This window comes from Dendropsophus ebraccatus, chromosome 1, assembly GCF_027789765.1.
Source record: "Dendropsophus ebraccatus isolate aDenEbr1 chromosome 1, aDenEbr1.pat, whole genome shotgun sequence".
Taxonomy (NCBI): Eukaryota; Metazoa; Chordata; class Amphibia; order Anura; family Hylidae; genus Dendropsophus; species Dendropsophus ebraccatus.
Window position 1 is genome coordinate 219,360,730 of NC_091454.1, and position 26,840 is coordinate 219,387,569.

At 44.4% G+C, this 26,840-nt stretch overlaps 1 protein-coding gene across 1 annotated transcript; it reads right to left on the minus strand.

Annotated features, from left to right (window-relative positions):
• Window positions 1–577: 577 nt before the first annotated feature.
• Window positions 578–26,840, minus strand: LOC138784421 (uncharacterized). The gene is made up of 11 exons (XM_069959990.1): window positions 26,754–26,840; window positions 25,746–25,868; window positions 24,205–24,301; window positions 14,915–15,304; window positions 10,994–11,329; window positions 5,679–6,047; window positions 4,982–5,089; window positions 4,758–4,864; window positions 3,572–3,596; window positions 960–1,006; window positions 578–679 (listed from the first exon to the last, which is right to left on the minus strand). The coding sequence occupies exons 1-11, from the start codon at window positions 26,838–26,840 to the stop codon at window positions 578–580; spliced, it is 1,791 nt and encodes a 596-aa protein (XP_069816091.1).

The window sequence follows — 26,840 nt, forward strand, 5'->3', positions numbered from 1 at the left end:
ACTACTGCTACTACTATTATTACTTCTACTACTACTACCACCACCACCACCACCACTACTGCCACTACTATCATTACTACTACTACTACTACTACTACTACTACTACAACAGTGCCATCTGTTTCATTCCAGCTCTGTTACCTCCATGCTTTCATAAATTTAACTGTGTCAGTATGACCCACAGAAAATTACAGTGTGTCAGGTAAAGTGGTCTATTGTTGGTCAGCTGACTTCCTGTGAACTACAAGATGGCATCATGACCTATCAGATCTCTTCGGGATGCTCACAGACCCCCTCCTTCTCCACCCAGATCTGTGTGCTGCTGTTTTCTCTATGGAACCAGGAGATATAGTACTTATACACCTCCCCAAAAACTGTGATTGCATTTTTGCTGTGATTTCTCCAAAATCACAGGGAAACTGAGCTGTTTTTCTCTACTGCACCATTTTACAGGAATTTTTGAAAACTGCAGCAAAATACTTTAAAATGCTATACAAATAAAGTAAATGCAACATATGAACATAGCCTGAAAATGTAAAATCTTCACAAAACACCTCAATTGTGATGATACTGTAGGTTAAATCACTTTCTCCTTATATTTCTCTACATAAATGCACTTTGAGCACATATTTGAGTAGACCTTTGAGTACACATTGCCCACCAATGCCATGGGAAACCACTAGATTGACAAAGTTAGATTAATAACAGAATGTGCACATGTACTTTACAAGAATCTCAAAGAGTTTCTGACATTTAAGGAGACATGTCAAAAAATTTTAAACCTCCATTGATCACTAGAACAAGAGAGAAGTTGTTCTAAGTATACTGAATTGTCGGAAGTCCCATAGACTTGCATTGCAAGTGTACTGCAATGCAAGTTTATGAGACTTCCAGGAATTCCATATACTTCTATATCCTTTAAATCACCTTCTTGGGTTTAGGGTATTGAATATTCTGACCTTTTCAGGGATCTCATAATACAGCGTTTCTTCAAATGGAAATGTCGCTATAACACAAGAAGAAATTAAGGTGAAGATAAAAACGTTCATGAAAAATAAAAGTATTAGTATAACCTTAGCAGTATGCCTTGAAGGGGTTTTCCCCACTTGTGACGTTACCCCTTATCAACTCAAGATTGCCATTTTTTTTTTTTACAAACAGCCTGTGATTATATAGTCCTCAAGATAGGGATAGATAGCTTTACCAGTTGGGAAAACCCCTTTAAGGCTGGGTTCACACTATGTAAATTTGAGGCTGTATTTGGTCCTCATGTCAGGTCCTCATAGCAACCAAAACCAGGAGTGGATTTAAAAAAAACACAGAAAGACTCTGTCCACACAATGTTGAAATTGAGTGGATGGCCGCCATATAACGGTAAATAACGGCCATTATTTCAATATAACAGCCGTTGTTTTAAAATAACAGCACATATTTGCCATTAAATGACGGCCATCCACTCAATTACAACATTATGTGAACAGAGCCTTTCTGTGTTTTCAATCCACTCCTTGTTTTGGTTGCTATACAGCCTCAAACATACAGCCTCAAATATACGTAGTGTGAACATAGCCTAAAGGGGTTATCTAGGGAGCACCTGTTTTACCCCCAGCGTTCAATAACTGCCCGGTGTTACCGATGCTGTGACAACATCAATTAGCTATTGGACACTACGTTTTGGGCGTGGTTTGCCCCCATGCATCGCAACATGCACCCACCCAAAGTTACACCTCCCAGTGGGAGGAAGTGGGGTGGAACAGGTAGGACCTTTTTTGCTCCATGGATAAGCCCGATAAGATGCGTCTGCCTCTTCAGCAGTTCTCTATAGGCTGTCATTATCACAACAAGTACTAAACACTATTAAGTCATAACTGGTTGCATTAGATTATAAGTGATAGGGTTTCTATTCTAGACCTGGTTCCTATGTATCTTACAATTTGATACTATGCGTTGGCTTGGGCTGCTCTTACTTCTGACATTTCATATGATCTGCTAAAAATACATTCATTGCAATTTTTCTGGTCCAAGCAATATTTATTGACTAAAAACATTATTAATATACAGTATCATGGCCCTATTACACTGAAAGATTATTGGCCTTACTTGGCTGATTCCCGACCATTCAGGGTGATAATCGTTCAGTGTAATAGGACATGTTGAAAGGCCAACATGCACAATGTGATCATGATCTTTTAACATGTGGAAAGATCAGCAACGGTCTGCTGTGCATTGCCTCATGTAAGAAGTGGCAAAAGAAAACATCTGACTTCAATGGGCAGCCCGAACAACCTAAGGATCATTTGAGCAGTCCCTCCTGCTGATCCCCAATCGCTATCTGTGTATGTAATAGTATAGTGCAGCGATTGGGGGACAAGAGTGAAGCGAGCTCTAAGCTGACAGGTCAGTGTTCGCTTCCCCAGTGCATTGGACCATGTAATACGTCATTAAATACGACTCTAAAAGTGAGTCTTATTTTATAAAAATGTGTTGCAATTAGTGCTAACAAATAGACAAGGGACTTTAGACCCATCCAGATCCACAGGGGGTTGTTTTCTGCTGAACCTTTTTGAACTTTTTGTATTAGGGCCCTATGGTGTCCGGATCCTCTAATGGTGCCTGTGACCTCTAACAAAATCTATCTATGCATCATGGATTTCAGGCGGATAGAGGATTGTCTAGACTGACTCACAGCTGTGACAAGAACGCTAAAATAGTGAGGAAGTTAAACATAGAGTATAATAGAATCCTGCAAAGTTTGTATTACAAGGACAAGGATCTGAGGTAAAAAAAAATAAAAAATTATCCTGACACACACACACAAAAAATTATATATATATATATATATATATATATATATATATATATATATATATATATATATATAAATTCTCCATAGAGGAAAGCTAATGTCAGTGCTAGGAAACATTTCAAAATTTTTTTATTTTTACATGAGAATTGTTTTAAAAAATTAGCATATTTCATTTTATAATTTTTTTTTTATTTTAGTTTGTCATCATAAGACATCATTGAATATCATAGATATAGTTACCTTTTTCTGGGGATTTTATTTTATCAGCCCTATAAGAAAAAAAAAAACAATAATAAGGTTGAATAATAATAATAATAATAATAATAATAATAATAGCAAAAGTAATAATACTAGTAACAAGAACACCACCAATAATAATAATAGTAACAATAATAATAATTATAATAATACTCTCCTATGGACGTTGGACTCATCTCCGCTTATTTGGGTATTGAGCGTGTAGATGAGTGGGTGGCCATATCTCTATGGCGGGATTGGCTTTGGGAGTGGGACCAGCAGCATGGGGTAAATATATGGGGGCCATATCCAGGGGTAGGGTGGGTTCAGCTCTCTGCGGCAAAACCAGAAGATTATTTTTCTGACCTGTCAGGTCCTCAGGACGGTGTGTGAGGCCCCTTTAAGGTATCAGTAATGTCATATGTTTTTTTTTTATATTTTTTATTTGAGAAACGTATTGGATGTTTTGGACGTCTTCTGCTAAAGTTACTGTACGGGGAGAGATAGCTGAAAATGATTATTACTTACAGATTCTTCGTTTTACAAATGACACCTGGAAAATGTAAGCACAAATAACATTAAGGATATAACTAACTTGGTGATGTCTCCAGCAACATAAGGAAATGCAGTTTAAGAAAATGAAGCCTCGAGGGTTCCTCAATGTCACAATACCAGTCCGCACGTTACACACATGGGCACCATTGATGAAATTTTGCAGTAAAAATCAAAGTTTCGTAAAAGAGCATAACCATCAATGTTGGTGAGTGCCACAATTAAAAAAAAATCATGAATGTTTTTCCCGTTGGGTCCTGTAATATCTAGTACTGAAACGTTAGCAGCAGATCCTAAAGGAGATGGGGCCTCCATGGATGGGACTTTGTTCCCCAGCACAGCCCACAGATGATCGCTCAGATTGAGATCAGTGGGGGACAATGTACAATGGTTAGGAAGGTGGTCGGAGTCACAGTAACATCCACATGATGCCAGGACGCAAGGTCTCCAGCAGAACATTGTCCATTACAGTTTCCTCTTCCCATAATGCATCCTCTTCTCTTACCTCTTCTCCAGGTAAGTGACAGACACATTATTCATCAGACCCGACCACCTTATTCCATTGCTTCATGGCCTTTGTCTGATACTCATATGGTTTCTTTTAGGACAGATGACAAAATGGGCTCTCTGCTTAGTCTGTGCCCTGTGTGATGTATCTCCTTTCTATCATAGCCAGCAGAATTTTTTGGAGATACTCAAAGAACAGAACGTCCCATAATTATTATACAGAGGTCTCACGGAGAGCGTGAACAATGACTAGTGCTGACCCACTATGGCGGTGCTCTTTCATCCACAAAAGTCCATCAAAGCATCCAAGAAAGGTAAAGGATGAGGCACTCACCACTCTTAATCTTCAATCAGCAGATGTTTATTCAAAACAAGTAGGTACAATGATGTGGATGAGTTAACGACAGCCTGTTTCGTACGCTCCCATGCGTGCTTACCCTCGGCCTTTACCTTTCTTGGATGAAAATAATTTTTTAAAGAATTTTTTTGCTCCTTTAGCTCTTCTGTGGGATCGGACCAGCTGGGCTAGGCGTTGCTTTCCTCAGGCATCACTGAGCCCTGGGCCCCAGGATTCTTTCTCTGGTTTACCAGTTGTACTTCCTTAGACACTATTGGTCGGTTCTAAACACAACGTACCGGGAAAACCCCACAATACCATGAGTTCTGGAGATGCTCCAAGTTGTCCACACATTATTACTCGGCTTCTCTCACGGTCACTCAGGTCTTTCTTACCACTTAATCCTTTTTCCTTAAAAGAACTGACTAATAAAACATATAAAACTCACGACAAAGGTTTTTATATTTATATGAAAGAATATTGTGAAGTGAATTCATTATGGGTGATAGATTGTCCTGTAATACATAACACATTCCTCCTACCTGTTATATTCAGGATGACCAAGATCAAACACAGGAGAACCAAGAGGACGGCACCAGAGATGGAGGCAATGACCACAAGTCTCTTATCACGAGATACATTATGAGAGTCTGTAGACGGACGAATCGCACAAATTAAAAATCACGCATGAGTCCATCATTATAGATCTACAATGTACGTATACAGTTTCTGTACCGTTCTTGTCCTTACCATATAAAAGTAAACGTATTGATTGGTCGTGGCCCCACCAATCAGGGAACAAGCAGGGATAAGACTATATCAAAGCATTTCACTCCCTTCCTCACAGTGATCTCGGTCCGGTTGGCTCCATTAGACCACTGGGCGGAAACGATTAACGGCAGAGAAGTAAAGCGCACTACTGCACACTATATCCCGCTCATTCTCCTGACTGGTGGGGGTGATAGCAGTAAGACCTCGACCAATGAAATTTTTTGATATAGGTCAGTGGCAGCAGTCATCACCAGACGTTCTTTTACCAGTCCTGTATCTGACCAAGACAGACAGGTTTGCTGTTACGTTACAGGTACTAAGGGCATCTATATCTAGCTAAGCCCCAGCCCTGAAAATATTCTGCACAATGCTATTTTCCACTTTCCAATCCTGCAAATACAAATAATAAATGTTCTTGTATTTGCTTGTAATGTTGATTGATGCAAACATTTCACATTGTTATGTTACCTGTCACAGTGAGTCGGGTTCCTCCTCCATACTGGATTGGTTTTTTATATTTGTCATTCCCTGTACAGACTCTGATCACCACAAAGCAGTAATACATGGCGTCATCTGATCTCTGCAGCCCCTGTATGTGCAGATCTGCCGCTCCCGTTATCTCCGTTCTTCCTCTATAACCGGGATGAACCATCTCTTTGTAGGGGTGGTAGACATAAGGGCCGCTTAGGTTGCCCAGTCTCCAGTATATAGTAGTCCCCAGGACATCGCTCTCCAGATATGAGGTGTAGGAGCAGCTTAGTGTCACAGACTCTCCTCTATGTCCTGTCATGTTATTTGGCTGGGTAACATTGAATGGTGAGGAGGAGGATGGGGGATCTAGAAATTAAAGTATTAAATACACCCAATAATACAATGTAAAATAGAAATATTATTTATTATTATTATTAAGCTCCTGCCTACTTGCAAATAATTATTTTTGCTAGACTTCTGCTTTAAAAGGGAACTAGCAGGATAACTCCCGTGCAGTTTTATCGTAATCCTTGTTCCAATAAGGCTGGTTGGAGGTGGTTGATCCGTGTAATGGTGCTCTGCTGATTGAGCCTACCTGTGGCAGACTCAATGACCAGAGCGCCGATCGGACCGCACAGAGGAAGGTAAGAGACCTCCGGCGGTCCGACACATTACACTGCGGGGATCCCGATCAGTAATTTAAGGGATTAATGACAGGCTGCAGCGTGATCGTTGCAGCCTGTCATTAACAGTGAAGGCCCGGCTGCTGAATGCAACCGGCCCCCACCTGCTATGAAGCTTCATAACCCAGGACGTACCTGTACGCCCAGGGTCATCTGGTGAAGGCGGCCAGGGCGTACAGGTACGTCCTAGGTCGTCTAGGGGTTAAGCAGGGATAGGGATGGGAGGCATTTGGGAATGCCTCTTTGACACTACTTCATGGTGACACAGAGAGGCCTAACTACTATATGGGGGCCCACCAAATTCTATAAGGGAGAAGAATGAGCCTTACTACTATATATGACCATAGAGGTGGCTTAGCTACTATATGGGGCACAGAGAGGACCTAACTTCTACATGAAGTTTGTAAGCACACTGAGGAAGCTTGGTTATGCTCAGGTACGTCTCAACTGGAACTCTCTGCTGGTGGCCGCAGAAGTTGTATGTAGCCTTAAGGCTACCCGGAAAACATGGATTTAGCCATAGATATATGTAGGCACAAGGTGGGCACTGTTATTGTGTAGACCAATACACATGGTGAGGCGAAGAAGGTGCTAGAGTGAGGAGTATATGTGTATGGGGGAAATACTGACTGTCTTCAGCCCTCAGGATATATAAGTATATTAGTAGTCAGTATATTGTTTTAAGTGTAACTGTCATTATAACTTTTAAAATCTAAATCAACAGTAAATGTGATAAAAAGCAACTTTGCAATTTACATTTATTATTATCTTTTGTTTTTATGCTGTAAAACAAAGAAATCTAGGTCCAGTCTCCTGAAGGCAGCTGTATAACAGCTATACTTACTGTATCCTGGTCCAATCTCCTGAAAGGCTGCTATATAACAGCTATACTTACTGTATCCAGGTCCAATCTCCTGAAGGCAGCTATATAACAGCTATACTTACTGTATCCAGGTCCAATCTCCTGAAGGCTGCTATATAACAGCTATACTTACTGTATGTATCCAGGTCCAATCTCCTGAAGGCTGCTATATAACAACTATACTTATTGTATCCTGGTCCAGTCTCCTGAAGGCTGCTATATAACAGCTATACTTATTGTATCCAGGTCCAGTCTCCTGAAGGCAGCTATATAACAGCTATACTTACTGTATCCAGGTCCAATCTCCTGAAGGCTGCTATATAACAGCTATACTTATGGTATCCAGGTCCAGTCTCCTGAAGGCAGCTATATAACAGCTATACTTACTGTATTCAGGTCCAGACTCCTGGAGGCAGCTATATAACAGCTATACTTACTGTATCCAGGTCCAGTCTCCTGAAGGCAGCTATATAACAGCTATACTTATTGTATCCAGGTCCAGTCTCCTGAAGGCAGCTGTATAACAGCTATACTTATTGTATCCAGGTCCAGTCTCCTGAAGGCTGCTATATAACAGCTATACTTACTGTATCCAGGTCCAGCCTCCTGAAGGCAGCTATATAACAGCTATACTTACTGTATCCAGGTCCAGTTTCCTGAAGGCAGCTATATAACAGCTATACTTACTGTATCCAGGTCCAGTCTCCTGAAGGCTGCTATATACCAGCTATACTTACTGTATCCAGGTCCAGTCTCCTGAAGGCAGCTATATAACAGCTATACTTACTGTATCCAGGTCCATTCTCCTGAAGGCAGCTATATAACAGCTATACTTACTGTATCCAGGTCCAGTCTCCTGAAGGCAGCTGTATAACAGCTATACTTACTGTATCCAGGTCCAGTCTCCTGAAGGCTGCTATATAACAGCTATACTTATTGTATCCAGATCAAGTCTCCTGAAGGCTGCTATATAACAGTTATACTTACTGTATCCAGGTTCAGTCTCCTGAAGGCAGCTATATAACAGCTATACTTACTGTATCCACGTCCAGTCTCCTGAAGGATGTTATATAAAAGCTATACTTACTGTACCCAGGTCCAGTCTCCTGAAGGCTGCTATATAACAGCTATACTTACTGTATTCAGGTCCAGTCTCCTGAAGGCAGCTGTATAACAGCTATACTTATTGTATCCAGGTCCAGTCTCCTGAAGGCAGCTATATAACAGCTATACTTACTGTATCCAGGTCCAGTCTCCTGAAGGCAGCTATATAACAGCTATACTTACTGTATCCAGGTCCAGTCTCCTGAAGGCAGCTATATAACAGCTATACTTATTGTATCCAGGTCCAATCTCCTGAAGGCAGCTATATAACAGCTATACTTACTGTATCCAGGTCCAGTCTCCTGAAGGCAGCTATATAACAGCTATACTTACTGTATCCAGGTCCAGTTTCCTGAAGGCAGCTATATAACAGCTATACTTACTGTATCCATGTCCAGTCTCCTGAAGGCTGCTATATACCAGCTATACTTACTGTATCCAGGTCCAGTCTCCTGAAGGCTGCTATATACCAGCTATACTTACTGTATCCAGGTCCAGTCTCCTGAAGGCAGCTATATAACAGCTATACTTACTGTATCCAGGTCCAGTCTCCTGAAGGCTGCTATATAACAGCTATACTTACTGTATCCAGGTCCAGTCTCTTGAAGCTGTTTAGACTTGTGCTGGTTGAAAAAAAGAGACTAAACGCATAAAGTTCCAGCCAGTACAGAGAGTCACGGCTCAATGTGTCCATCAATCACATGACTGCCTTCTCTGTGAGTGCAGATGACTGGGACTTCCTGTGTTTAGTATCTTTTTTTCTAAGCTTCAGGATAGAGGAAGTGCTGTGTTTTCCATGATTACAAAAAAAAAATAAAATAATAATAATAAATATAAATTGCAAACTTGCTTTATGTCACATCTACTGCTGATTTAGGGTTTGAAAGTTATAACAACAGGGACATTTTAAGAAGTATTTGCCTCGCTACTCAGGGTACAGGAGTGGAGACTTTGACAGCAAATTACAGAAAATTAGATTCAAACTGATTTCTTGATGAGTTTTTGGTAACAAATGTGATGATTTCTGAATTGATTCACCCAGCTATGTATGATCAGTTCTCTCTGACCCTGGCAGAGAGGCCTGTTACACTATACTCATATACTGGTGCTTATTGTTGAGCTTGAAGCAGCCATTTCCCGTAAGAGAGATACCAATCCTATTATTCTCCTTTTCAGGGCCGTTTCTAGGTAATTTTGACTACAGGGCGAATCTTGCTAAAAGCGCCCCCCCCCCCCCCCCCCAAAAAAAAAAAGTAATTCCGTGACTTACAGGTGACGTCTTCTTGGATCTGAGGCGTCACTTCTCTTTTCCTCTACTTCTGGCCCAGTCCTCCATGATGATTTCTTTCAGCTACAATTCGTCTCTTCTGAACCTGCCAGACAAACATCTTAGGCTCCGCACTTTTACAACTTCCACTTTTTTGTGTCATGTGCAGTGAAGTCAGTAGGTATGTGGGTTGCCCCCTGTATGTAGGATCCCCTGCTGTGCCCCCATATAGTAATAATCCCCCCTGTGCTTCCCCCCATAATAATAATCCCCCCTGCGCTCCCCCATAGTAATAATTCCCCTGTGCTCTATCCCCATAGTAATAATCCCCCCTGTGCTCTATCCCCATAGTAATAATCCTCCCTGTGCTTCCCCCTATAGTTATAATCCCCCCCTGTGCCCCCCCATAGAAATAATCCCCACTTTGCCCCCCAATAGTAATATTCCCCCAGTGCTCCCCCCATAGTAATAATCCCCCCTGTGCTCCCCCTTATAGTAATTTTCCCCCCTGTGCTCCCCCCCATAGTACTAATCCCCCTATGCAGTACAGATAGTAATAGCCCCATACAGGATATCCTGCCCCCCGTGTAGCCCCCCATGGTATAGACCCACTGTGTAGCCCCCCATAGTAATGCCCTCCCCTCGTGTAGACCCCAAAGTATAGCCTAGCCCCCCAAAGTATATCCCTCCCCCCAAGTAGCCCCCATAGTATAGCCCTCCCCCTGAGTAGCCCCCCATAGTATAGTTCTCCCCCTGAGTAGCCCCCCATAGTATAGCTCTCCCCCGAGTAGCCCTTCCATCCAAATAGCCCCCCATAGTATAGCCCTCCCCCCATGTAGCCCCCCCCCCCCCCCGTGTAGCCTTCCATACTATTGGCCCCATTGTAGCCGCCACATTCTAGCAGTTATGAGAAGAAAAAAAAAATACACTCACCTCTCCCGGATCCTGCGGCAGCATCTCCCTCTGTCTGGCAGCTGATCTTGTAAGTACAGTGAGCTTCCGGCACAGGCAGCCTGTCACACACCTACCCGGAAACTCACTGCTGTAGTTCCGCAGCGCCCGGACTTCTCTCCTCGGCGGCGGTCATGTGATCACGTCACATGTCCACTGCCAAACAGAAGAGAGAAGTCCGGGCGCTGCGGGGCTACAGCAGTGAGATCGCGGGCTGGTGTGTGGCAGGCTGCCTGTGCCGGAAGCTCACTGTACTAGATCCGGCTGCCTGGAGGGACTGGCCCGTGGGGCCCACGCCGGGCAGGGTGGCGGTGATCTGGGCAGCTGATGGGGCGGGCGGCCGGGCGGCCAGCGCCCCCTAACTGTCGGCGCCCCGTGCGGTCGCCCGGCCCGCCCACCACTAGAAACGGCCCTGCTCCTTTTACAGTAATAACCATTCCCTTACCTGCGATGATCAGTTCTGTACCAGATTTGCTTAGTATTGTTTCAGTCCTGGTGATCACATAGCAGCAAAAACGGTGGTATCCCTGTACGTGGTGCATACTCAGAGAGACATCCTCAGGGAAGTTCACCAGTGAATAGGGATCTTCACCTCCTGGGTGAGTTGGGTTCCAGCTGTAAATCTTGATATTCTTATTATATTCACATTGTTCAGTATCTCCAGTATACCAGGTGACTTGTTGGGCCTCCCCCAGGGTCTTCAGTGGGTAGTAACAGGGGATGATCAGCTCTTCTCCTGGGACGGCCATCAGCTCCTCCACCTGATATACTGACCTTCCATCTATATCATTTGTAAACAGAAACTATGTGTCACATCAAGGGTGGTAAAGTGAACCCTAAATGGAACCCAGCCCACTGTCCTTGCCCCTGCCCCCAACTCTACACTACTAGGTGCTGGGGCCCTCAGGTGGAAAAAAACGGTCAAACAGCCCGGGTCGGAAACATACAGTTACATCAGGCCACAAATCAGCAGAAAAAACAGAAAACACATCAGAGGTCAGAGCCAGGAGAACAATGCAGTACAAAGTCAGAAGCAAAGGGAATACTGTAAACAAGCCAAGGCCTGAAACATAGTCAGTAGCAAAGTACAAAATTAAGATACAAGCCAAGGTCAGGAAGCAAAAGCTGAGGTCGGAATACACAGGGAATCAGAATGGAGCTATACGCTCAGGAAGTGGGCAAACCAAAACCATCATGGCAGCTATGGAGGATAGCTACCTGTTTAAAAATCCCTCTATAATTATCTGCAGGACCATAAGGCCATATGAATGGCCCAATGCTCATGCAGTGCTGATAGGATTACCGGCCCTGACATCACTGGGGCTGGCTGGACTGACACACCCATGGCTGCTGACTGGCTGCTCAGCCACAGCATCAGCAGACCAAGCACATTCAGGACACCTGCCCTGTTTCCGTCGCCCCATCAGCAGACCAAGCACATTCAGGACACCGGCCCTGTTTCCGTCGCCCCATCAGCAGACCAAGCAGATTCAGAACACCGGCCCTGTTTCCGTCGCCCCAACAGCAGACCAAGCACATTCAGAACACTGGCCCTGTTTCCGTCGATACATCAGCAGAACAAGCAGATTCAGAACACCGGCCCTGTTTCCGTCGATACATCAGCAGAACAAGCAGATTCAGAACACCGGCCCTGTTTCCGTCGCCCCAACAGCAGACCAAGCAGATTCAGAACACCGGCCCTGTTTCCGTCGCCCCATCAGCAGCAAAGCAGATTCAGAACACCGGCCCTGTTTCCGTCGCCCCAACAGCAGACCAAGCAGATTCAGAACACCGGCCCTGTTTCCGTCACCCCATCAGCAGACCAAGCAGATTCAGAACACCGGCCCTGTTTCCGTCACCCCATCAGCAGACCAAGCAGATTCAGAACACCGGCCCTGTTTCCGTCGCCCCATCAGCAGCAAAGCAGATTCAGAACACCGGCCCTGTTTCCGTCGCCCCATCAGCAGCAAAGCAGATTCAGAACACCGGCCCTGTTTCCGTCGCCACAGAGTACAGTACACCCCCTTAGGACCCCATCCATCACCAACACAGTATAGAGTTACTGTGCAGCTCGTGGAGCATACTAGCCCAGGCTGCAGCAGTGGCTTTATAAAGGTGAAAAAGTTGTTTTATTTTGCTGTGCAAGGCTGGGAGAACTACTAGTCCTGGCTCTCTGCCTGTCCAAACATTTAACGGGGATGATTGACATGTGGAGAGACCACTAACAGGTTAAGTTGTTTTCCTGTGTACTGTATTATACAGTATACAGGGAAACGTCATAACTCACACATATATATATATATAGAGGATTCCTGTGGTGTCCCACTAGGGGTGTTGCAGTTGTCTACACCCTTCGCAAAAGTCTGTACTTATTGTGTTATTATGGTGATGAAAGTAGTACTAAAGTTCGTCACTAGATGTCGCTGTATTATGTATATGTATATGGAAGCTGCACAGCTGAAGGATAGCAAAGGGTTATTGTTTCTGTGTGTAACCAGAATCTGTAGACCAGTAGGATTTCTGCTTTCTTCTTTCACATCATCTCCCTCCTTTCTTCTTCCGTTGCACTCTTTCACCCCCTCATTGGCACCTTATACGCTAGAAAGGAAGTAAGTCACATGGGTGGAGGAAGAGCATGAGTCTTTTTCTGGACGCTGTGGAGGAAGGACATGAGCCAGATAGCTCTCCATAGTGACCCTAACTGGGTTCTGGCCCTCTGCCAGGTCCCCGTACCCCAAAGTCAGTTTTAGTCAGTACCCCGCATGGGAAGAAAACAAGAAAGCACGTCTCTCACAATTTCTTTACTAGTAACACTCCAAAGCACTATGCAGTGTTAAAGCCTCTTAGGAGGGGACTAGCCAGAGACAACCTCAACCCACACCATGGACAAGGAGAAGTCACAGTGCAGGACAGTATCCACTATAGAGCCAAAGAGCTGGGAACTGATCCGGGTGGAGCAAAGTTGCAGTAGCCTATGAACTCCATCTCGCAGTGCGGCAGTCAACAGGGAACCCTCAGCATTCCGCTCAACCCAGGTAACAAGGTCTGGGGCCTGTGTCACCCATTAGTACGGTTCAGCCGAGTCTAGTGGGCATAAGGTGGTGTGAAGACTAAAGCAAAGGTCAATACACAGGCACAGGTCTTCTTCTACTTCTACAAGTATTCTATTTTATCCTCCAACATCCCGTCAGAGCACATTACTACATGGGTTGAGACTATCACGGCATCCTCCTCTCTGCTACTCTACCTCAGTACAATTCTACCAACACAACTATCTCCTACTCTGCACTTATCCTACAGATCTGATTGTCCTATGTTCAAGTCTTTATTGGAGCTTTGTCAAGTGTATATCAAAGCTCTTCTGTATTCCCTGCTGCACATTTGCAAGTAGTAAACCAACTCAACGTTATCTCAAGAGTCTGTGATCATCTGTCACCACCTGCACAGCATACACACTGCAGCGTTGGGACACTTCCCCTTTCTGTAGGTGGCGGGTCCTACTCTCCAGGTGGGTCATTACACCGCTCTGGCCATCTGTGACTATATCATCTGTGACATTATCCCAAGGGACCCGGTAGCAACCTTGCAGGACACTGACCACAGGGGAAAAGGGTACAACCGGCCTTACACACTAAAAGCAGGCGTGCCATCACACCTATGTGCCCACCTGGCACTGGCGTCACGTGACAACATAATAAAGTCCGTCTGTATCTCGGCCATCCACCACTGGAGTGGTGTCACACTACAACACCTAGCAAGCGACTGGCCATCCTACCGCTGTAACACCGTCTGGGAGCACACCACAGCTATTCTCAGGGGAGTAGCTAGGATTCACGGGGCCACATAGAAAACATTTTTATGGGCCCTCCAGTACACACAACACAAAGCACTGTGAATATATCTATATAATCTAATATAATCTGCTTTACTGCTGGTGCACTGATAACCCCTGACCTCTGCATAGAGCTCTGCACATTTTCCTACTTGATTGCAGCTGGATTGCAGAGGTCAGAGGTTATCAGTGCAGTGAAGCAGAGATCTCTGTCTTCTGCTTGTTAACCCTTTTTTGTTTTGGAGCATGTAAGTAAACATTGGGTCACTTACATACTGCAGTACATAAGGGGTTAAGCAGAAGGACACAGGGCGGCTCTTACCTTTACCCCCTGGCCCCCCTCCTGCATGGACCCCATAGCAACTGCCTACCCTGCCTCTATGGTAGTTACGCCACTGATTATTCTGTTATTCTACCCAATCAGATTCCCCCTGATGTCCTAGTGTATATATTCAGTAGTGGGGGTAGTTGTTGAGAGGGAGAGTTAGTGAGTGGTTTAGCAAGTGAGCCAGTGTATGGGAGAAAACTACTTACCTTCGAATGTCAGATTCGTCCCATATGTGTCGCTCCAGGTGAATGGTTTATTGTCAGTCCTATATATAGTTGCTGTACAGCAGAATGCGGTCCCATCTGAAGGTTTCCATCCTCGGATTATGAGAGACGCTGTCCGCTTATCAGGATGGGTGACTGTAGACATCCGCTCCTTATACTTTTCTAGAATATTCCCATCAATGTCTGCGATGTATGTCCTGATGTTAGAGCAGTATGGCCTGTCATGCTCTCCCCATTGTATTACAATCTGTGATTTCCCTTTAAGGTCCTCAGGATAGGTGTAAGAACAGGGGATGGTGACTGTATCTCCTTCCCTCACACGGACGTTTCTTGGTTGGTAAATACAGTGATTATCTGATGTCCAACAAATCCCTGGAATAAACCACAGAATGAAATTGTAAATAAATTATAAATTCTAATATCAAATATTCAGATTAATGACAGTGATATGTTTTTCTTGTGTTATTATGATTTATAATGGACGTTATATCTATCACATGATATGGAAAGCACGTGAAAATAAATATATTCCATATACAATCAGGTCAGGACTGTCTCGCCAGAATACAATAGGATCCCCTGATTGACCCAGGGTAGGACACATAACAGATCCCTAATACAAGTCCTTAGAGCTCCAGCAGAAGACATCCAGATATGGTTCCACCATAATGGACAATAACCTAAATATAGGGTCTATATTTTGTGGGATGATGAATGATGATTATTTTTGCGGTAACCCAGGGTAGCCAGGAGGTAATAGCTAGGGCTGGTTGCAGTACCGCTTCAGCACTGGTCACGGGCCCTGAGTGGTGTACACCCTCCCTGGGTCCCAAACACAAGCCTGTTAAAGGTAGTAGGTAGTCCCTGGTGTCCTTGCAGTAAGATGGTGGATAGTCTAGGATAAATGTAACCACTCGAATGCTTCATTGCAGCGGTTCTTGAAATGACAGTACAGCTCAATACTTTTGCACAAGTTTAGAGTAAGGGGTTTTCACTTCAGTATGGTCGTCAATCCTTTGAAATATTGGGAGATCGTTTTGCATAGGTTATACTTGAGTGTGAACAGTCTTTTTAGTAGTTTTAGATAGAAGTCTTGTAGAGTAGATAGGAGGCCACCAGAGACGGGGGGGGGGGGGCTGTCTAGGCAGTGCAGATCTCTGTCAGGGGAACCTTAATACTTGACTCTTGATAGAAGAAACTCATACTCACAGTTCAGAGAATACCGCCTAATGCTGGAAGAGATCATGGAATGCCAGGTCCAGGAACATGGACCCTGGGGTTGAACAACTAGGCATAGCTAATTCCTCAAGATCACACGAGGAGATCATCAAAGGTTCAGTGGGGTACCTCAGCTTTACTTACTCTTTGCCAACCACTGGGGATAGTCCTGGACAATTAATGAACCTTCTGTAGAGAACTCTTGTAGAACTTAGTCACCCCAGATGTAGACAGGTCAGGTCACTTAATGGTAGTTGCCCTCTTTAGGGTGTAGCAGGCCATGCTGCGTTAGTCAGGAACAAACTGTATATACTCCTCCACTACAAAACTGCTAATCCTAAACCCCCTTCAACTAATAGGGAGTTTTTATATGAGAGACCGGGCTTAGCCTCCATTGGTGGCGGACCTCTGAGGTGACTCGCCTCGAACTTTCTAGAATAATTCTGCAATAGGCTAGGAGGATAAGACTTGGCTGAGAACCATACTTTAGTACATGCAAAACATCATAAAACTGACATGATTCCTTTATTCATCAGCCTGAACACAGCAATATGAAGGTTTATGTAGCTTTTCTAATTTTTTAAATTTTTTTACAGTTAAACCTTTTTGTTGGGCAAATAAATATAATTAAAATGGCCCTATTGTGACTCTTATAACAGTTATATTTTTTCACCTACAAGGCTGTATGGGGTGTCATTATTTTGTGGCATGATCTCTAGTATCACTATTCTGTAGATTAGTAGTATGTTTTGATCACTTATTATACATACATATATATATATATATATATATATATATATATATATATAAACTAAAAATCAGCCATCCTGTATTTTTTCCCTCTTTTCATTTACGCTATTCAACATAAGAGAACAATATTGTTATATTTTAATAAATCGGATGATTACACACACTACGGTATATAACATGTTTATGTATTTAATTACTTTTACATGTTTTGTTTATATAATGGGAAAGGTGAGAGTGATTTGAACTTTTATTGGGGGAGGGGCTGTGTCATGTTTTTAAAAACTTCAAAAAAATAAATAAAAAATTCCCCACTTTTTAAGTCTCTTTTATGTGCAATCAATATATTACATACACTGTTCGATGCTATGCCACAGCATAGATCAGTGTAATCTGTGATCTTCTCATAGAGCCTGCCAGAGTCAAACTCTATGAGAAGACCGAAGAACAGACTGCATGGAGGTAAGGAGAATAACTTGGGCAGTCTAGGAAAGCGATCCCCAAGATCGCTGCAGCCTGTCATGAAGGGTAAGGGCTCCCCTGCTCACAGCAGCCAGCCCCCATCTGCTAAAAGCAAGCTGATCTCCTGAGCTCGTTTCATAGTGCAATAGCAACTCAGGGTGTACGGGTACATCCGGGGCCGACAGGTAAGAGGAGTCCGTGGTGTACTCGTACATCCTAGGTTACCTAGGGCTTACAATTTATCATCTTTAGCCACACATCTTTCTGTGTAAACAGGAATCCATGCGGTCAGTTTGCAGATCAAACAGCAGTACATACTTACCTAATGCGCTGCTGCTGTAATCTGACATCCTCTTTTCCGCCTCTCTCATCCAGCCACTGCATCTTCAGGCCACTGTCTACTCCTGAATGATTGACAGCTAAAAGAGGGGGGGGGGGCCTGAATGCACAGCTGCTGGACAGGATAGCGGAAGAAATGGATGTCGGATCACAGCTGCCGTGCAGTAGGTAAGTATGTACTGCTTTGTGATCTAGAAACTGACAGCATGGATATAAGGCATCAAGAACTTCCGTGTAGGTCCTTAAAATAGGGACAGGAGCCAGGCATAGCAGATGGACAAGACAGATACTGCAGAGGGCAGTGGTTGTTTAATGGAGTGACATGAAGGAATCATTGATGAGTAAGGGCCCTATTACACCAACAGATGTCTGACAGATTATCCGATGGACTATAAACAGAGAACAGATCATAAAGATGAGACCGAGATTTCTCCTCTTTTCAAATCCATTCCTGGCTTTGGCTGAAAAAATCTGTAAGATAATCTGTCAGACATCTTCTGGTGTAATAGGGCCTTAAGACAGAAAATGGAAATGTTACTCAATGACTATGTAGGAAAAAGATTTTATCCTATGTAATAATATAGTAGGAGATTAGTCAGAAGATTCTTTAGGTCTTTGAAACAAGAAGGTGTTAAAGGGTAAATCCATAGCAGCCACATATCTATAAACTGTGGACTTAGGGTGGTATTACACGGGCCGATGGTAACCCAATAATAACTGTAAACGAGCGCCGATTTGCTAGATCGGCGCTCGTTTACTGGGCCTATTACACTGCCCGATAATCGTTTAACAAGGGCTGCATCGACATTGTTACCGATGTCCTTGCAGCCCTTGCTTAAACTGCAGGGCTCCTCTTGCGCTCTTCTTCTCACCAAGTCCCGTGTGCTACAGCTCCAGAGCGGCCTGTCTCAGCTGACAGGCCGCTCAGCCAATCACTGGCTGCTGCGGTTATGGCCAGTGATTGGCTGAGCAGACTGTCAGCTGAGACAGGCCGCTCTGGAGCTGTAGCACACGGGACCTGGTGAGAAGAAGACTGCAAGAGGAGCCCTGCAGCCTGGATAGGTAATGTATAGAGTTTGGAGATCCTCAGCAGACGGCCCCACACCGCTATTACACGGTCGGCGCCCAACAATTATAGGTCCAAACTTATATCAACGATCAGCCGATAATCATTGTCATTGGCTAATCCCCGTGCAATAATCAACCAGATAGGGCCGAATTGGCCGATTGTCGTTCTGTGTAATAGGGCCCTTACAGATGTTTGGTTGTACAGCATGCAAATAATAATAATAATAATAATAATAATAATAATAAATCACATAATACCCAAAAATTCAGATTAACACAAGAAATATAATAAGCTGGATTATCAGGAACTTTTAGTTACTGGATCGTCTAAGTAATTGTCATCCTTCTCACTGCTCCATCACATTTCTACCTACTGTAAAGAGTTGTAAGATTGTCACGGGGAGGAAACGCATTACCGACCCTCACACCTGCCGTGTTGTCGTCTCAGAAGGTATACTTCCAACACCATGGGGTGGGTGCCACGTTGTGATCGTCTCAGCCGCTTATCTTACCGTGAAAGTAATAGAAGATCAGGATGGAAAGTCTCATTGTAGATGGTGGAGGAGGATCTGGACCATGTATGATCAGGGATCTGCAGGAAGCTTCTTCTATCTGTATCTCCAGCTCTGTTCTTACTTATATGACAGAAGAGGAAGAGACTAGAAGGGAAGTCACACTTATGGTGTAGGAGGTTACTCTATTAGGTCTTAGGGAAAAAAATGTTATATTTGCACAGACAACCAAAAACGTAAAAGAAATGCAAAGATTACAGTCTGCTAAAAGTGTTATTTGTGATGAATAAGGAAACATGACACTTGCAGAAACAGGAAACTGTGACACTGTGTGGAGGCAAACACTGTATGACCATAGGATCACTGTATCCTCAGTATACTGGGACCACTGACTATACTCCTTTTGTAAATGGGGGCTCCATTTGTTCTGAAGGGACAGGTGATATACACCAATGAGCCATAATAACATTACAATCTCTTTCCTTATATTGTGCCCGTCCACTCTGTTTGGCCTCCACTCATTTTCTCGCCTGAGCTCGGATCAGTCTGATTCATCTTCCTTTACCAAGTAGTATAAATATAGATACAAGAAGTCTCATTTTAGACTCTGGTCTCTATTTGGAGCATCTTAAAGTGTTCTTCTTAAAGGGCTCATTTTAAGGCCATTATTCAGAATTAGGCCAGAACTGCACAGAAGGGAACCGCCCCAATAATTATTTTGTAGGTAAAACCTTTCTTTTGTTAACATGATATGTTTTGTGAACATGATAACTGCCCTTGTCTATATTTCATGTTTCTTTCTATCCCACCCATCATCCATATCCACATCAGCCCCTCTCTCCTTTCCTCCCCCATGTGTTGCTCCCATGTGCTGTTCAATTTTGTTTACAACCCTATAACAGCCTCTTCCACAGTGCAGCACAGAAGTCGCTCCCGCACGTCTTCTAACCCCCTGCTGTCTCTTTCTCCTTCTGCCTCTCCCTATCGGTGATATCTCCCCTATTATCCCAATCTCATTTCTTGGCCTCTCACAGTTAACCAATTCCCCTCACAAGGGTGGGAATTCCCTGCACCTGACACTGTTCAATTTCTAATGATCCCATTTGAGTTATTAGACCACCATGTCCTTTCTTTCTCAATCGCAAACATCCCCCCCTCTTTACACTACTACCCTATACATATACAGAAATCTGCATCGGCATCAACACTCGCCAACTCATAGACTCCCTACAATCCTCACCGTCTCCTATCTCATCCCACAGAATCACACAGCCACTGCCCGAGCAGGTGATGTATGCTCGGGGCTGGGCTGCGTTTCGGTGTGCGGGGGGCCGGGGCGGCGATCGGGCGTGCGGGCAGTTCCGGGGTTTAAGGGGGCTGGGGCTGTAAGCTGCGGGTGGCCGCCTGCGGCACAGGGGTTAAAAGGGCTGGGTCCCATGCAGGCTGCATGTATGGGACCGATTGAGCTTCACAGTACAGGATCCGCAGCTGATTTCGCTGCAAACTCGCAGCATGAAAATCCGCTGCGGATCCGGTAGGTGTGAACGCACCCTGATACAGTATTTTTTTTTCTATTCAAACTGTTATAAAAAAAAATACCTCCTTTAGATTTATGTGTCACTTCCTCTATTAGCCTCTTCCTCCTCTCACTTTCTATAAGAAAATGAAATAATGATAAACTTCTCCGCATCCTCCTCCACCATCTACAATGAGACTTTCCGTGTTGCTCTTCTGGTGCCTCCACGGTAAGATACATCCTATTATATATCACATAGGACAAGGCTTTAAAGCGACTCTGTACCCACAATCTGACCCCCCCAAACCACTTGTACCTTCGGATAGCTGCTTTTAATCCAAGATCTGTCCTGGGGTACGTTTGGCAGTTGATGCATTTACTGTGCCCAACGGCCGGGGCTTAGAATGTCTATGCATTAGGCTGGCACAATCTCTCTGTCCCTCCTCCCTGCCCTCCTCATCATTAGGAATACTCCAGTCAGATTGCCTACTATTCATCAGCTGTGTGAATACTGAACATAGGCTGGATCGTTAACCATCTGTGCAATGTTCAGACAGGAGAAAATGTTCCAGTGGCATTCCTAATGATGAAGAGGGTGGGGAGGAGGGACGGAGGGGTGGTACAAAGTTAGGGCACAGATACTCCCGTTGGGCACGGGCAGTTTAAAAGTATTTTTTTAGGCCAATAACTGCATCACCTTCCGAACGGACCCCAGGACAGATCTTGGATTAAAAGCAGCTATCCGAAGGTACAAGTGGTTTGGGGGGTCAGATTGTGGGTACAGAGTCGCTTTAAGTGTCTATAATGTTTATAGCTGGATGGTGGTCAGCAGACAACTATTCCTTCCAGTCTCACCCACCTCAGCTGAGTGTTCACACATTATAGTGATACACATTATTGGTACTACTACTTCTCATATATGATGTTGTAGTGGTGGGACGGCCGGTCACTTGCTAAATGGAAGTGTGACACCACTGTAGTGGATGGCTGAGGCACAGCCGGACCTTAAGGGTTTTGTCACGTAATGCCAGTGCCTGGTGGGCACACAGGTGTGATGGCACGCCTGCTTTTAGAGTGTAAGGCCGGTTGTACCCTTCTCCCCTGTGGTCAGTGTCCTGTCGGGTTGCTGCAGGGTCCCTTGGGATTATGTCACAGGTGGTCAGAGTGGTGTAGTAGAATAAGAATAAGAAGTAGAAATAACCTGTGCCTGTGTATTGACCTTTCCTATAGTCTTCACACCACCTGATGCCCACTAGCTTTGGCTGAACTGTACTGATGGGTGACACAGGCCCCAGACCCTGTTACCTGGGATGAGCGGAATGGTTAGAGTTCCCAAGTACACTCGCATTGCAAGATGGAGTTCATTGACTTTACGTAACTTTGCTCCACCTGGATCAGTTCCTAGCTCTTTTGCTTTTCTGCGGAGACTGTCTTGCACTGTAGTGACTCCTAGTCCTCGGCATTGGTTGAGGTTATCTGTAGGCTAGACCTCTCCTGAAGGGCTTAGCAGCGCATCATACAGCGTTTCTGACGCTTCAAGAAAAAGGGTTGTGAGAGCTGGGTGTTCTGTGTCCTTCCCATGCGGGGCACTGACTAAGAACTAAGTTGTAGAGGGGACCTGGCAGAGGGCCAGGGCCCAGGTAGAACCACTGAGAAGAGCTATCTGAGCTCAGCTAAGACTCTCCCTCACCCAAGGAACTAACTTCCTAACCAGCGCATGTGCAATAAGAGGACGGGATAGAGAAGGGAGAATAGGGCAAAAGAAAGAAGAAATCCTACTGGACAACAGAATCTGGTACATAGAGAAACAATAACCCTTTTGTTTACTTCAGCCGTACAGTCTCTAGACCTTAGTTACACACTATAGCGACATCTAGTGGTCATCTTCAATAACACAACAGCTATAGCAAAATCACAGATAAGTACAGACTTTTACGAGCGGTGTAAAGAATAGCAACACCCGCAGTGGGACACCACATAGGGACCCCCCAATGATGTTTTATATACATTCTATGCAACTATTACTAGAAAACTACTATATATAGCTGCTATAGTTATAGGATATAGTACACTAGTACCCTGGTGAAAGCAGAACCTACTACAGCTGACATTCACAAGTGTTTTAAGCCAAACTGGAGAAACTATTTCCACACTTTTAAAGCGACTCTGTACCCACAATCTGACCCCCCCAAACCGCTTGTACCGTTGGATACCAGCTGTTAATCCAAGATCTGTCCTGGGGTCCGTTTGGCAGGTGATGCAGTTATTGTCCTAAAAAACAACTTTTAAACTGGCGGCCCCGTGCCCTACATTAGGCTGGCACAACCTCTCTGTCCCTTCTCCCCGCCCTCCTCATCATTAGGAATGCTCCAGGCCGATTGTCTACTATTCATCAGCTGTGTCAGAACGGCACATGGGCTGAATCGTTAAGGCACCTGTGCAGTGTTCAGACAGGTGGAAATGTTCTAGGGGCAATCCTAACGATGAAGAGAGTGGGGAGGAGGAACGGAGTGGTGGTGCAAAGTTAGGGCACAGATACTACAAGCCACGGCCATTTGACACACGGCTGCCAGTTTTAAAGTCATTTTTAGGACAATAATTTTAGAACATGCTGTAAGATCAAAGGGAACGATTTCTCGTTCGTCGTTTGATGGTTCGCAGCGTTTACACGTACGATTATGGTTCGAATTCGATCGTTATCGTGCGAATTTGCACGATAATCGTTTCGTGTAAACGCAGCATTAGTCAGATACATTATAGATCCTAAGCAACAAAACTATGACAAAGACTATAATTCCTGCTATATTGTACACAACATATCCCAACACATTTCCCCCAGATAATATAAAGGTGCATCAGGGGATGAAAAACAGGATCCACAGAATAGTAGTGAAACATGTAAGGAGACTTCTATTGACTTCTATTGGACGGTGTCTCACTTTATATTGTGTCTGGTCTGATGATTTCCCTCCAGTGGGATGCCGAGACCAATAATATATAATTTAAGAAATAAATGATTAATTTACAATTTTACGTGATTTTATGTGGTTTATTCCAGGGACTTGTTGGACAGCAGATAATCACTGTATTTACCAACCAAGAAGCGTCCGTGTGAGGGAAGGAGATACAGTCACCATCCCGTGTTCTTACACCTATCCTGAGGACCTGAGAGGGAAATCACTGATTATAATACTATGGGGAATGAGTGACAGACCAAACTGCTATATTATCCAGAAACCCATCACAGACGCTGCTGGGAATATTCTATCAGAGTATAAGGAGCGGATGTCTACAGTCACCCATCCTGATAAGCGGACAGCGTCTCTCATAATCCGAGGATGGAAACCTTCAGATGGGACCACATTCTGCTGTACAGCAACTATACATAGGACTGATGATAAACCATTCACCTGGAGCGACACATATGGGACGACTCTCACATTTGCAGGTAAAAATTATGTTTATATTAAATATTCCAGATACTGTAGACTTATGGGAAACAACTTTCTTTATAAACAGAAGCCACAATACAAGTGTGAACATAGGCTAAAAGTATGCACATTGGGGGATATTTATCAAACATGGTGTAAAGTGAAACTGGCTCAGTTGCCCCTAGCGACCAATCAGATTCCAACTTTCCTTTTCCAAAGAGTCTGTGAGGAATGAAAGGTGGAATCTGATTGGTTGCTAGGGGCAACTGGGCCAGTTTCACTTAACACCATGTTTGATAAATCTCATCCTGTGTGTTTAGACTTTTAAGTATTTCTTGGGGGAGATTTATCAAAGGGTGTAAAATTTAGACTGGTGCAAACTGCCCACAGCAACCAATCACAGCTCAGCTTTAGGCAGTGCTGAAAGGAAAGAGGAGCTTTGATTGGTTGCTGTGGGCAGTTTGCACCAGTCTAAATTTTACACCCTTTGATAAATCTCCCCCCTTGTGTCTATCACTCAATGCTAATGATATCATATGGGTATAAAATGGCCTGAGGGGGTATGAATTGGCCTAGGCCGAAATATACCCGGGGTATAATCTAGCCTAGGCCATTTTAACCCCTGGTATAGTCTGGGCTGGGGGTATACTCTGGCCTGTTACAAAGGTAATAAATAGCACGAACATCCATGTTTGATAAATCCCCCCCCACACACTATTCTCATCAGCAAATAGAAACAGAGATTACAGTCAGGATAAAGTAAGGTCATAAGAAGAGATGAGAGAAGTCCATGTAATACATTTAGGATTGGTTTGGAAAAGTCCAGAAAAGTCACGTATATAACCCTGAGCTCTCCTAGGACTGTATCCAATCTATTGAAATGATAGGGCCACTTTTACATTCTCCATGAGAGTACATTATACTCTCTTAAACAAAATTTTTTAGTAAAGTATCGTCCCCGAAAAGTTATACAAATCCCCAATATACACTTATTACGGGAAATGCTTATAAAGGGCTTTTTTCCCTGCACTTACTACTGCATCAAGGCTTCACTTCCTGGTTAAAACGGTGATGTCACTTCCTGGATAACATGGTGATGTCACTTCCTGGATAAAATAGTGATGTCACTTCCTGGATAACATGGTGATGTCACTTCCTGGATAACATGGTGATGTTACTTCCTGGGTAACGTGGTGATGTCACCTCCTAGATAACATGGTGATGTCACTTCCTGGATAAAATGGTGATGTCACTTCCTGGATAAAATGGTGATGTCCCGACCTGACTCCTTTAAGTCATGAGTCGGTGGTATCTCAGCACGAGAAAGATAAGGAAGAGAGGCGTACACAAACTTCTGTATTGAATGTCCATTACATCTCAGTACGTTGCAGGGAGAGCGGGTGTGGCGGGAGCGTTACACAGCGATGCACTTCCTCAAGTTGTGTAGCTGACACCCAGCTATGCTTCATCATACACAGCTCTGCTACATCATATACACTCATATACACTTTAATACAGACCGTCTCTACATACAGCATCTCTAGGGAGTCCTTTTCACTGAAGGTCATGTAGGTTCTGGGCTCTGGGTTAGTTCCTCCAGATTGCTCTCCTGCTTGGCACTTGGACTGTGCAGCTATCATTATCTGCAAAGATCACCCAGCAATCCATTCGGGAAGCCATTAGGGTGGTCTAACAGAGCCCTCTCTCTAGACCACGCAGACACTTTTTAGCAAGATATTTTCTTGCTAAAAAATGTTTCTTATAAAATGAAAAGTCTGATATAGCAAATATGTGAGAAGCCCCCTGGTGTTCATTGCTTATCCCCCTGAGTTTATTGATACCTCTCCTACTCTTGTCCAGGCCTCCGTTCCTTCTTTCCCAGTATTTTTGTATCCTGGACTAAAGGGCCTATTCCACGGAGCGATAACCGGTCGAATCGTCTCACATGGCTTTGTCGAATAGTGATGTGTGGCGCCGACCGACGATTTAACAAACCATACATGACCTCACCAGGCTGCAGGTCTTCTCCTGCGCTTCTCTTCATCCCAGTCCCGCACGCAGCAGCAGCTTCAGAGCGGCCTGTCTGAGCTGACAGACCGCTCATCCAATCACTGGCCAGGACCGCCGCGGCCAGTGATTGGCTGAGCGGTCTGTCAGCTCAGACAGGCCGCTCTGAAGCTGCTGGTGCGCGCGGGACCTGGGGAGAAGAAGCGCAGGAGAAGACCTGCAGCCTGGTGAGGTCATGTATGGTGTTTAACAACAAGGGCTGCAAGGACATTGGTAACGATGTCCCTGCAGCCCTTGCTAAACGATTATCGGGTCATAGAATAGGCCCAGACTCTGAGCGCTGATCTAGCATATCAGCGCTTGTTTATATTATTGATCAGCCCCCATCGGCCCGTGGAATACCACCCTTATAGTCAAGATGACACTGGTCAAGAAACTACATCTCCCGACATGCCATGCGTCACCTTCATCTATGTCTGCGTAGTGCATATTTCTAGGATGTGTAAGGCTTCACTGCGCACCCAGGCAAAGGGCGCATTGTGGAATTTCCGACATTCTGAAAGAGTCAGGCCATGGACCATCAGGGAATACTCTTGCGAGTGCATCAT

Excerpts from the sequence above, each read along its gene's own strand:
- LOC138784421 (XM_069959990.1), bottom strand. The coding sequence starts at position 26,840 with ATGATGCACTCGCAAGAGTATTCCCTGATGGTCCATGGCCTGACTCTT. Across the intron at positions 24,302-25,745 it reads AGATGCTGTATGTAGAGACG|AAAGTTGTTTCCCATAAGTC; the intron begins GTCTGTATTAAA and ends CTGTTTATAAAG. Across the intron at positions 3,597-4,757 it reads GAGCATCTCCAGAACTCATG|GTGTCATTTGTAAAACGAAG; the intron begins GTATTGTGGGGT and ends TACATTTTCCAG.